A 12,256-nucleotide genomic window follows, 5' to 3' on the forward strand; every position below is an offset into this window, starting at 1 on the left:
TGCCCGGCTCCTTCTCATCCTAGGGAGCGCTTACTGCACAAGCTGGACGTGGTTTGGGCTGTTCGGTCTTATCTCTCCATCACTTCTTCGTTTCGTCAGTGTGATTCCTTTTTCGTCCTTAAAGGTCGTCGCAAGGGACAACCTCGCAAGGCCGTCGCAAGGCCACCATTTCTAGGTGGATTCGGTCTGCCATTTCGGAAGCCTATCGATGTAAGGGGAAGATTCCTCCTTTCAGGGTTGTGGCTCATTCCACGCGTTCTGTTGGGGCATCCTGGGCTCTCCAGAATAGAGCCTCGCAGATTTGCAAGGCGGCTACCTGGTCGTCTGTGCACACTTTCTCGAGGTTTTACTGGGTTCATACTTTTGCATCGGCTGATTCTACCCTGGGCATAAGGTGTTGCAGGCGGCAGTGGATCAGTCGTCTGCCTGATTACTTATCTGCCCACCCAAGGATGGCTTTGGTACGTCCCACTGTCTGTGTCCCCAATGGAGCCGATAGAGAAAAGGAGATTTTTTAACACTTACCGTAAAATCTCTTTCTTGAAGGATCCATTGGGGGACACAGCTCCCGCCCTTTTTGGGATTTTCCTTTGGTTCTCTGTCCGGGGGTGTGTTCAGTTATGTTCTTTCTTCTGGTTCTCAGACAGTTTTGGGTTTTTCCTTGACCTATTGGTCTCCTCCTATTGCTCTGGAACTTAAACTGACTAGCTCAGAGCCTGAAGGCGGGTATATCCTACCGGGAGGAGCTGACTTTTTTTTATCACCTTAGTGTCACACCTCCTAGAGACAGCAAGATACACCCACTGTCTGTGTCCCCCAATGGATCCTTCGATAAAGAGATTTTACGGTAAGTGTTAAAAAAAAAATCACCTTATTGTTTTCCCGTCTGTTATGGCGGACACTGCTGGAAAGTCATTTGCACAGAACAGGAAGTGTTATCCTATTATTAGACCTAGTGGCCAGAGTTAAATCTGCCAGATTTCAGGATTATTTTTTCTTCTAGATAGTTAAGTTTAAACATTTGAAAAAACATTCCAAAAAAAATTCTTTATAAACATGATTTTCACAATAGGTTAATTTTCTGGTAATATGTTCCCTTTAATTTGCATTTGGAGTTTAGTGAAGGCTCTCTTTAAATAAGATGACAATAGCGCCACCTACTGATACCAATAAGTGTCAAGTGCCCTTAACAGACATAACCAAGTTTAATGATAACAACCAGGGCTCCTGTATAATGCCAGTATATTTCTGTGTCAAAATTCTAATAAAATACAATAGAGAGCAACTCAAAGTTAGACACTAGTACAGTGTTTCCAAACCAGGGTGCCTCCAGCTGTTGCAAAACTACAGCTCCCAGCATGCCCGGACAGCCTTCGGCTGTCGGCCCATAATAGGCTGAGCGCCATGTGACGCTTCGTTCACACGGAAGTATGAAGAAGATGGACCGGAGGACCGATCAGCTGTAGTGGCGCTCCACGGGAACCCAGGAAGGTGAGTGATTGTTTAGTTTAATTTTTTTTTTGCAGCCCAGGCAGGAAGGAGCAGGAGTACTCTGCACCAGAGTACTCCTTTAATAGGGAAAAAACGGACATAAAATAGGCATACTTTGAGGCATAAAACAGACATTTTGGGGGAGATTTCTGAAAACCTGTTCAGAGGTAAATTTGCCCATTTGCCCACAGCAACCAATCAGCTTGCTGCCTTCATTTTTATGAAGGCCTGTGAAAAATGAAAGAAGCGATCTGATTGGTTGCTCTGGGCAACTGGACAACTTTTCCTCTGCACAGGTTTTCAAAAATCTCCCCCAATACACTCCAGAAATCTGTGTGAACATAGTATAAAACTGTTTACCTACAAAATAGTGCAGCCATTAAAGGGGTACTCCACTGGAAAACATTTTATTTATTTTTTTAAATCAACTGTTTGAAAAGTTAAACTACTACTATTAAAAAATCTTAATCCTTTCAGTACTTATCAGCTGTTATTTGCTCCACAGGAAGTTATTTTCTTCTTGGATTGCCTTTCTGTCTGACCACAGTGCTCTCTGCTGACACCTCTGTCCGTGTGAGGAACTGTCCAGAGTAGGAGCAAATCCCCATATCAAACCTATCCTGCTCTGGACAGTTCCTGACATGGACAGAGGTGTCAGACAGAAAGGAAATTCAAACGGAAAATAACTTCCTGTGGCGCATACAGCAGCTAAGTCCTGGAAGGATTAAGATTTTTTAAATAGAAGTAATTTACAAATCTGATTAACTTTCTGGCACCAGTTGATTTAAAGAATTTTTTTTCCAGTGGAGTACCCCTTTAAGTCAATTTGAAAACACAGATTTGCAGTAAAAGTGGCTACAGGGTTGTTGTACGCTTGGCACCTGCTACGTGTGTCCATACCCTGCTTGGTCTCCATCATGTCTTTGAGTGGTATAGGTATGTTTATGAAGTAGAGATATATATTAAAAGTTTTGGTCACTGGATTAGCGAATTGTTATCCAACATGGTGTCACATGATCTGCATGGACTCATAATGTAAGTCTATGGGGCAGTCCAGGTCTCGTAGGGATAGAAGCCTTTGGCTCCCCACCACTTTCCCCACTTCTTTCCCCGCTTCTTTCCCCGCTTATTGTACTGCTCAATAGCCGTCTGAACACTCAGACCTTGACCGATATTTTTGACGTGTCCCTAGGACTTTTTAATAGTTTTGGTTTAATTGACAAATTATCCACATGGAGGATCTTTTAGCATTAGTCTCTGTTGAATTGCTTCTTTAACCGCTTTCCCAACCCCCCAGAATTTTTATTTGTGGCAAACGTTTTCCTCCTCCCTTAGACCCATAATTTTTGTTTTTTAACTAATAGATTTATATTAGGGCTTATGTTTTGTAGGCTAAATTGATCTTTTCGCTAACATCCTTTATTTTACCCTAAAATGCATTACAAGGCCTTAAAAATTTTTTCGTAGGGCAAAATAAAAAAATTAAAAAAATGAATGGAATTACGCAGTTTTCCATATGGTAAAACTGACATGCTAACTTTATTCTAGGGTCAGTGCAATTCCAATGGTACCATATTTGGATAATGAGTGTTTTGTTTTTTGATAAAAATAAATATTAAGAAACTTGAAAAGAAACCCAAAAAATCTGAGCATGTCTATGTTCAAACCCCCATAAATGGTTTTATTAATTTCTTAATTTTTTTATTACACCTATAGATCTGTATTAAAGCTAATTTTATATGCAGTGACCTGTAGTTTTTACCAGTATCATTTTTGCATAGTACAGTGGTCCCTCAATTTATAATATGCATTGTATGTTGAGACCATAATAATATGGAAACCTGGTAATTGGTTGGGAGGTGCCAAAATGTCAAATATATATATATAGATCTTCTGGGAGCTTTAAATCACTGTCTATGTAGAGGACAGATCTTCTGTACAGTACACACAGTGTCCCAAAAAGGTAACATGGAGCCGCCCCCACCTGGTGTCCAAAGGATCAGCTAATCCCTGCATGCACAGGTAAAGAGGAGTACAGAACATGTAGTATCTCCCTGTTCTTTAGGAGGCGCTACCAGACAGGCAGTCAGTGCATGCACTTCAGTAATACAGGGGTTTTCCCAGTGAAATGCCCATTCTGATTGTCTTCCAGCCATGACACATATCTGGTCCATCCGTAGCATTGTATGAGGAGTCTGGGTTCAAGTTAGAATGGTCCAGAAAAGACCATAGAAATATTGTAGTCTGATTGGTAAGTAAGGGGATCAGGGTTTTGACTTTTTGATCACTTTTTATTCCATTTTTTTCTGGGATGTTATGTGACCCAAAATCTTTGATTTTGCGCCATTACTCCCTCACCTGACCCATGACATACATGTATGTCATGGGTCGGGAAGGGGTTAACTGAAGAAGCTGACCGAGGGCAAACATCCATTGATGCAAGTAGACCCTGCAGTCATGTAATGCTATAGATGTAATGAATAATGGCCGTCCTAACCAGGTATTTATGTGTTTTCCAGCTCTGGTTTCTGAGGTTGTCTTTGTTGGTGAAACTTGGACTTTTCCAAAATGCAGAAATGGAGTTTGAACCTTTTAAAAACCTTGACCAGCCGGACCTCTACTATGAATATTACCCTCATGTTTATCCGGGCCGCAGAGGTAAGACAACTTTTTATTTTTACTCTCTGTTATGAATACATTTGGGTCTGTGCACAAGTTATAGGTGTGGGGTTAAAGGGGTACTCCAGTGGAATTTTTTTTTTTTTTTTTCAATCAACTGTAGCCAGAAAGTTAAACAGATTTTTAAATGACTTCTATAAAAAAAATCTTTACCCTTCCAGTACTTATTAGCAGCTGTATGCTACAGAGGAAATTCTTTTTCTTTTTGAATTTCTTTTTGTCTTGTCCACAGTGCTCTCTGCTGACAGCTGATGCCCGTATCAAGAACTGTCCAGAGCAGGAGAAAATCCCCATTGCAAACCTATGCTGCACTGGACATTCCTGACACGGACAGAGGTGTCAGCAGAGAGCACTGGGGACAAGACAAAAAAAGAAATTCAAAAAGAATTTCCTCTGTAGCATACAGCTGCTAAAATGTACTGGAAAGGTAAAGATTTTTTAATGGAGTACCCCTTTTTTTTTACCAGAGTACCCCTATAAGTAGCTGATGCAATCCTAATGAATTGTGAAGATGAGGCAATTGTAGTCAAACAAAGGGGCCAATCCCAATACTCAGAGAAGCAAAATAATAAATAAATAAAAATAGAAAAAAAAACCTAAAGATTGTAATTTAAAAAATAAAAATGTATTTTTTTTTAAATGTGTGATATTAGAGGTATGTTTGGCAAGAAAAGCCATCTAAACTCCACGTGGAAATTCGAGAATTTTAGATGTCGATTTTTTTAAAGTCAGAAGTCAGAAGATACATCTAGACCACTGTTAGACCAAATAGTGTGTCTCCAGCTGTTGCAAAACTACAACTCCCAGCATGTCCAGACAGCCAAAGGCTGTCCGGGCATGCTGAGAGTTGTAGTTTTGCAACAGCTGGAGACACACACTGTTTGGACAACACTGATCTAGATAGACCTGAAACAAGAATCTTAGAGGTGCTTTACACTGAGGGGTACTCCGCTGGAAATTTATTATTTTTTTTTTTTTTTTAAATCAACTGGTGCCAGAAAGTTAAACAGATTAAATAAATAAATTACTTCTATAAAAAATTCTTAAACCTTCCAGTACTTATTAGCGGCTGTATACTACAGAGGAAATTATTTTCTTTTTGGGATTTCTTTTGTCACAACCACAGTGCTCTCTGCTGACACATCTGTCTATTTTATGAACTGTCCAGAGCATCATATGTTTGCTTTGGGGATTTTCTCCTCCTGACATGGACAGAGGTGTCAGCAGAAAGCACTGTGGTCATGACAGAAAAGAACTTCCTCTGTAGTATAAAGCCGCTAATAAGTACTGGAAGGATAAAGATTTTTTAATAGAAGTAATTTACAAATCTGTAAAATTTTCTGGTATCAGTTGATTTAAAAAAATAAATAAAAAAAATTCCACCGGAGTAAATTTCTTAAATCAACTGGAGCCAGGAAGTTATATACAAATTAGTAAATGACTTCTATTTAAAAATCTTAACCCTTTCAGTACTTAGCTGCTGTATGCTCCAGAGGAAGTTGTGTAGTTCCTTCCAGTCTGACCACAGTGCTCTCTGTTGACACTTTAAACTGCCCCTTTCATTTCATAGTTTCAGTAAAAGTAGATACCGTGCTTCACTCCCCAGCTCGCAGTGATCTGTCATGCAATCCCATTATAAGTCTATGGAGCTGTCCTGTGAATCAAGATGTAGGTTACAGTCTTACCACATCTGGTATATCGGTAATCTAGGTTTTGGAGGAGGTATCCAGAGATGCTACCATGGGGGTTGAGGCGGATATCTGATTCTATTGAACTCTCTCAGGGAATCTCTTGTAACCTTGATACCACCTCCCCCCCCCCCCCCCCCCCCCCCCCACCGAGGGCAGCCCTGTCCAGGAATCTCACCCATATGCGGCTTATCCTACTATGCCATTGCAAACTATCCCTCCCAGGCGCTGTCCTTGTGCTCTTCTTATCACTTAGAACCCATGACATCACATGAGGGCATTTTGTGGCAAAAAAAATGGCCCAGGGTAGGGGAGAGGGGGTTGTTTCCAGGTTAGGCGAGTTATTCCACCTTTCCCTATGGTTCCCAAAAGCACATTTAAAAGTTTTCCAAGACTTAAAGAGGTACTTCAATCGAAAAAAAATATTTCAAATCAACTGGAGTCATAAAGTTTTACAGATTTGTATGTTGCTTCTATTTAAAAATCTTAACCCTACTAGTACCTATCAGCTGCTGTATGCTCCCGAGGAAGTTGTGTAGTTCTTTCCAGTCTGACTCCAGTGCTCTCTGCTGCCACCTCTGTCCATGTCAGGAACTGTCTGGAGCAGGAGAGGTTTGTTATGGGGATTTGCTCCTCCTCTGGACCGCCCTTGACATGGACAGAGGTGGCAGCAGAGAGCACTGTGGTCAGACTGGATAGAACTACACAACTTTCTCTGTAGTATACAGCAGCTGAGGGAAGGGTTAAGATTTTTAAACAGAAGTAATTAACAAATCTGTATAACTTTCTGGCACAAGTTAATTTTACCTTTTTTTTTTTTCTTCTCCCGAGTACACCTTTTAAACCCCCACTTCCCTGTTTACAAATTGCAGGGAAGAACAGCCTCCTCCTGTACGGCAGCTGGTCCGGAGCATATGCTCTACCCCATTATGCAGTTTGCAGTAGAGAACTATGTCTACGTCTACTAAATAACACCCCATTTACCTTACAAAAATGTAAGAGACCAGGATGAGATTCCTTTATATAACCATTATTATTAGGAACATTATATCTATAACTAGCTGAGAACCCAGCACTGCCCGGCTTTTCCCTATCTAATCCTTGTGGGGGAGGAAAAGCAAATGCTGTCATATGCTGTCCTCAGATCCTGACCCCATATCCCAACCCCAAATCCCCTCCTCTTATTCCGACCTCATATCCAGTCCTCATGTCCCATCCTTATATCCAGACCTCCTATCCCGTCCCCATATCCCGTCCCCATATCCCGTCCCCATATCCCATCCCCATATCCCATCCCCATATCCCGACCTCATATCCCATCTTCATATCCTGTCCCCATATCCAGACCTCATATTCCGACCTCCTATCCCATCCTCATGTCCCGTCCACCTATATACCAACCTCATATCTTGTCCTCATATCCCGTCCCCATATCCGACCTCCTATCCCGTCCCAATATCCTGTTCTCATATCTTATCCTGGTTTCTAATCCTCATATCCTGTCCTCAGGTGGGGCTGAGTTGTGATGAAGATATTGTAAACTGAAAATAAAAGGGGTGTGGCTTAAAGGGTGCCATGTCTTTTCAAGATGGGGCATGGAATGTGGGAGGGGGGGTGCGGTTTGCCAGCCGAACTGACTCATTCACCATGAGATGCAGAGCAGAGCTTGTGGTGTAAGGTACCAGAAGTTCTATATACTTGTATGGGACTTTAAACAAAAACCCCATCCTTCACATAAGGGGGTAGGTAAGGGTTAATTTAACTATTATATATTTTTATTTGACACATAAGTAACATGTGACCAAGTATTATCGAAATATCTCCAGCCATACAGAAGTTATGCAGTAACATATATTTCCCATAGACTTGTATGGGACTTTAAACAAAAACCCTGACCGTCGCAAATGGGGGTGAGTAAGGGTTAAATTACCTATCCTATGTTTGTTGTTGACATATAAGTAACATGTGGCCAAGTTTCATGGCAATATCTTCAGCTGTTTGGAAGTGATGCTGGTACATACACACATACAAACTGTACATACACACACACATTAAAGGGGTACTCCGGCGCTAAGACATCTTATCCCCTATCCAAAGGATAGGGGATAAGATGGCTGATCACTGGGGTCCCACCACTGGGGACCCCCGTGATCTTGCACGCAGCACCCCGTTACCATCAGTCCCCGGAGCATGTTCGCTCCGGGTCCGATGACTGGCGATCACGGGGCCAGAGCATTGTGACGTCACTGCTCCGCCCCGTGTGACATTACAATGCTCCGCCCACTCAATGCAAGCCTATGGGAGGAGGCTCTGCCCCTCCCATAGGCTTGCATTGAGGGGGCGAAGCGTGACTTCACACGGGGGCGGAGCCGTGATTCTCTGGCCCCGTGATTGCCAGGCATCAGACCCGGAGCGAACATGCTCCGGGGACTGATGGTAACGGGGTGCTGCGTGCAAGATCACGGGGGTCCCCAGTGGCGGGACCCCCGCGATCAGGGGGATAGGGGATAAGTTGTCTTAGCACCGGAGTACCCCTTTAAGTATTTTATATATATATATATATCTATATATATTATAATACTGTAGATATCTTGCGTAATACTGTGCAAGGTTTTTCTCCATGTTTACTGTTCCTTTAAACCCTTCTTTGCACCTACACAGTGCCTGTCTGTCTAGGTAGATAGATGGTGATATAAATAATTCTTTGAGGGAGGGAATAATGTGTATTACTTACACTTGCACATTCTTCTGGCAGATATGTGAGAGAGCCTCAATAATAGCGGGAGACCTCTTTCTGTCACTTTGATACTGCAGGGGAAAATCTCCTTCACCTAAGTGCCCGTCTGGGAGCCATTGCCTTTTCATTTGTTCAATTTGCATCTTCCTTCCCTTATAATTACTAGTTTTTCCCCCGTCTTCTTTTTCGGCGTTCTGCACAGGAACCATTTGATCCTCTCTGCTTTCCCCTATTCATGTCCAACCTTCAGCGATTCCCCTTCCTGACAATACAAAGCCTCTGTTCTTGCCGTGTGCTAAAACACAGAGTCATTTGTGCCGCGCTTTCTTACTGTATTTCTTTACCACTTGTTGTTTTAAATGCTCACAAATTTTCATAGCAATTTATCTGGTGCGACAATAACTTCATCAGCTGTACAGGTTAAAAATAAATAGTCAAATTCCTCACTTCATTTATTCTTCTGGATCCACACGGTCAGGAAGTTGTAGTACATATTCTAAGTATTGTAGGGGGAGTCACATTTAATGTTTTTATTGGAATCAGAAAGGGACTTCTGCACCACTCCTAACATGCTTTAAAGGGGTACTCCACCCCTAGACATCTTATCCCCTATTAAAAGGATAGGGGACCCCCGCAATATAGCATACGGCACCCACCTGTTTCTGCTCCGGAAGCACTGGAGGGTCTGGGTCCCGACCACGGGAACGGAAGTTCGTGACGTCACGACTCCGCCCCGTGTGACTTCACATCTTGCCCCCTCAATGCAAGTCTATGGGAGGGGGCGTGACTGCCGTGATCAGACATCTTATCCCCTATCCTTTGGATAGGGGATAAGATGTCTAGGGGGGGAGTACCCCTTTAAGTATTCCAGCCTCTAAAAAACATATTTTCATCCACATGATATCACTGGCGCTCCCATAGACAATGAATGGTGCCAGTCCTTCTTTCTAGAGATCACGGGGTCACTGAGGTTGGTCTCCCCCATACTTACAGCAATGAGGAATACTACATTAAGTAAGTTGGAGTGCTGGTCACATGGTACAGGGACTGAGAGGAACATGGAATGATAAGTGAGTAATAAAGTCAACTGTAACAAAGTGTAAGTGAACCTATCATTTGCAAAAACTCTTTACAGAATGTAGATAACATATTTATATTTTTATATTTATATATATACATTTAGTTTAAAAAATGCCATATGCTGCCTTCATCTAGTGCCTGTGTGTCTATGATGAGACAAACTACAGGGAGAGCGGGACAAGTAGGGCTCTGTGTAGTAGGCTTCTAGCTTGACAAACAGCCTGCTGTGTGAGCTGGGGGTATCACTGAGCCTCAGTGCGCAGATCCCTTTTTGTCCTGGGTGTACAGAGCCCTGCTTGTCCTCAGTGTGTACAGAGCCCTGCTTGTCCTCAGTGTGCACAGAGCCCTGCTTGTCCTCAGTGTGCACAGAGCCCTGCTTGTCCTCAGTGTGTACAGAGCCCTGCTTGTCCTCAGTGTGTACAGAGCCCTGCTTGTCCTCAGTGTGTACAGAGCCCAGCTTGTCCTCAGTGTGCACAGAGCCCAGCTTGTCCTCAGTGTGTACAGAGCCCAGCTTGTCCTCAGTGTGTACAGAGCCCAGCTTGTCCTCAGTGTGCACAGAGCCCTGCTTGTCCTCGGTGTGTACAGAGCCCGGCTTGTCCTCGGTGTGTACAGAGCCCGGCTTGTCCTCGGTGTGTACAGAGCCCTGCTTGTCCTCGGTGTGTACAGAGCCCTGCTTGTCCTCGGTGTGCACAGAGCCCTGCTTGTCCTCTGTGTGCACAGAGCCCTGCTTGTCCTCTGTGTGTACAGAGCCCTGCTTGTCCTCGGGGTGTACAGAGCCCTGCTTGTCCTCGGGGTGTACAGAGCCCTGCTTGTCCTCGGGGTGTACAGAGCCCTGCTTGTCCTCGGGGTGTACAGAGCCCTGCTTGTCCTCGGGGTGTACAGAGCCCTGCTTGTCCTCGGGGTGTACAGAGCCCTGCTTGTCCTCGGGGTGTACAGAGCCCTGCTTGTCCTCGGGGTGTACAGAGCCCTGCTTGTACGCTACTGCTTGTCCCGTTTGCCCCCAAAACACACACACTACCTGTATTTTGTCTGCACTTTCCCAATGAGCATTGCATGAAAGGCTTTGTACACCAACTGGATCTCTGCAAGAATAACCAGTACTTCCACCCAACCAACCCACAATAGCGGGGGATGCACGGCTGTATCACTAATTATTTTCATAATCGTTTTAGTCATCAACAGATATCCAGTGATTAAAACAAAATAAAACAGAGTTATGATGACTAAAACTATAACCAAAATCTGTCGACTTTTCTAGTCAACTGATTTAACCCCATAAGGACCGGGGTTTTTTCCGTTTTTGCATTTTCGTTTTTTGCTCCTTGCCTTTAAAAAATCATAACTCTTTCAATTTTGCACCTAAAAATCCATATGATGGCTTATTTTTTGTGCCACCAATTCTACTTTGTAATGACGTCAGTCATTTTGCCCAAAAATCTACGGTGAAACGGAAAAAAAAATCATTGTGCGACAAAATTGAAAAAAAAACGCAGTTTTGTAAGTTTGGGGGCTTCCGTTTCTACGTAGTACATTTTTCGGTAAAAATGACACCTTATCTTTATTCTGTAGGTCCATACGATTAAAATGATACTCTACTTATATAGATATATAAACCAATAAATTGAGGAAGCGAGTGAGCGAAACGACGTAGGGGTAGGCTCCCGACCTTTGTAAGTATAGCTGGGTGTCAGTTGGCTAGGTGCATGGACAGTCTTATATGTTTAACCCCTTAAGGACCGGGGTTTTTTCCGTTTTTGCATTTTCGTTTTTTGCTCCTTGCCTTTAAAAAATCATAACTCTTTCAATTTTGCACCTAAAAATCCATATGATGGCTTATTTTTTGCACCACCAATTCTACTTTGTAATGACGTCAGTCATTGTGCCCAAAAATCTACGGTGAAACGGGAAAAAAAATCATTGTGAGACGAAATTGAAAAAAAAAACGCCATTTTGTAACTTTTGGGGGCTTCCGTTTCTACGTAGTACATTTTTCGGTAAAAATGACCCCTTATCTTTATTCTGTAGGTCAATACGATTAAAATGATACCCTACTTATACAGGTTTGAATTTGTCGCACTTCTGGAAAAAATCATAACTTCATGCAGAAAAATTTATACGTTTAAAATTGTCATCTTCTGACCCCTATAACTTTTTTATTTTTCCGTGTATGGGGCGGTATGAGGGCTCATTTTTTGTGCCGTGATCTGAAGTTTTTAACGATACCATTTTTGCATTGATAGGACTTATTGATCGCTTTTTATTCATTTTTTCATGATATAAAAAGTGACCAAAAATGCACTATTTTGGACTTTGGAATTTTTTTGCGCGCACGCCATTGACCGTGCGGTTTAATTAACGATATATTTTTATAATTCGGACATTTCCGCACGCGGCCGTTGTTAGAGGCCGGGCCCGACCCGCTATGACGCGGGGCCACGCCGTGGCCCCGCGTTATAGATCGGGAGTGGACACATGACGTTCCAGTACGTCATGTGTCCTTAAGGGGTTAATAAAACTTTTTTCAGGGACAACCGATGCTCCAACTTTTACCGAGGTGGTTTGTTTCCCCTCAGATATGTAT

At 42.9% G+C, this 12,256-nt stretch overlaps 1 protein-coding gene across 2 annotated transcripts in view; it reads left to right on the forward strand.

The window, feature by feature from the left end:
• The window catches only part of TRAPPC12 (trafficking protein particle complex subunit 12), a 172,695-nt gene that overhangs the window by 78,435 nt on the left and 82,004 nt on the right, over window positions 1-12,256 (forward strand). For both annotated transcript variants that reach the window (XM_056564093.1, XM_056564092.1), the window contains exon 5: window positions 4,011-4,149. In XM_056564093.1, the coding sequence (XP_056420068.1) occupies window positions 4,011-4,149 (139 nt within the window). The remainder of the gene's footprint in view (window positions 1-4,010; window positions 4,150-12,256) is intronic.

The sequence above is a fragment of the Hyla sarda genome, chromosome 3 (assembly GCF_029499605.1).
Source record: "Hyla sarda isolate aHylSar1 chromosome 3, aHylSar1.hap1, whole genome shotgun sequence".
Taxonomy (NCBI): Eukaryota; Metazoa; Chordata; class Amphibia; order Anura; family Hylidae; genus Hyla; species Hyla sarda.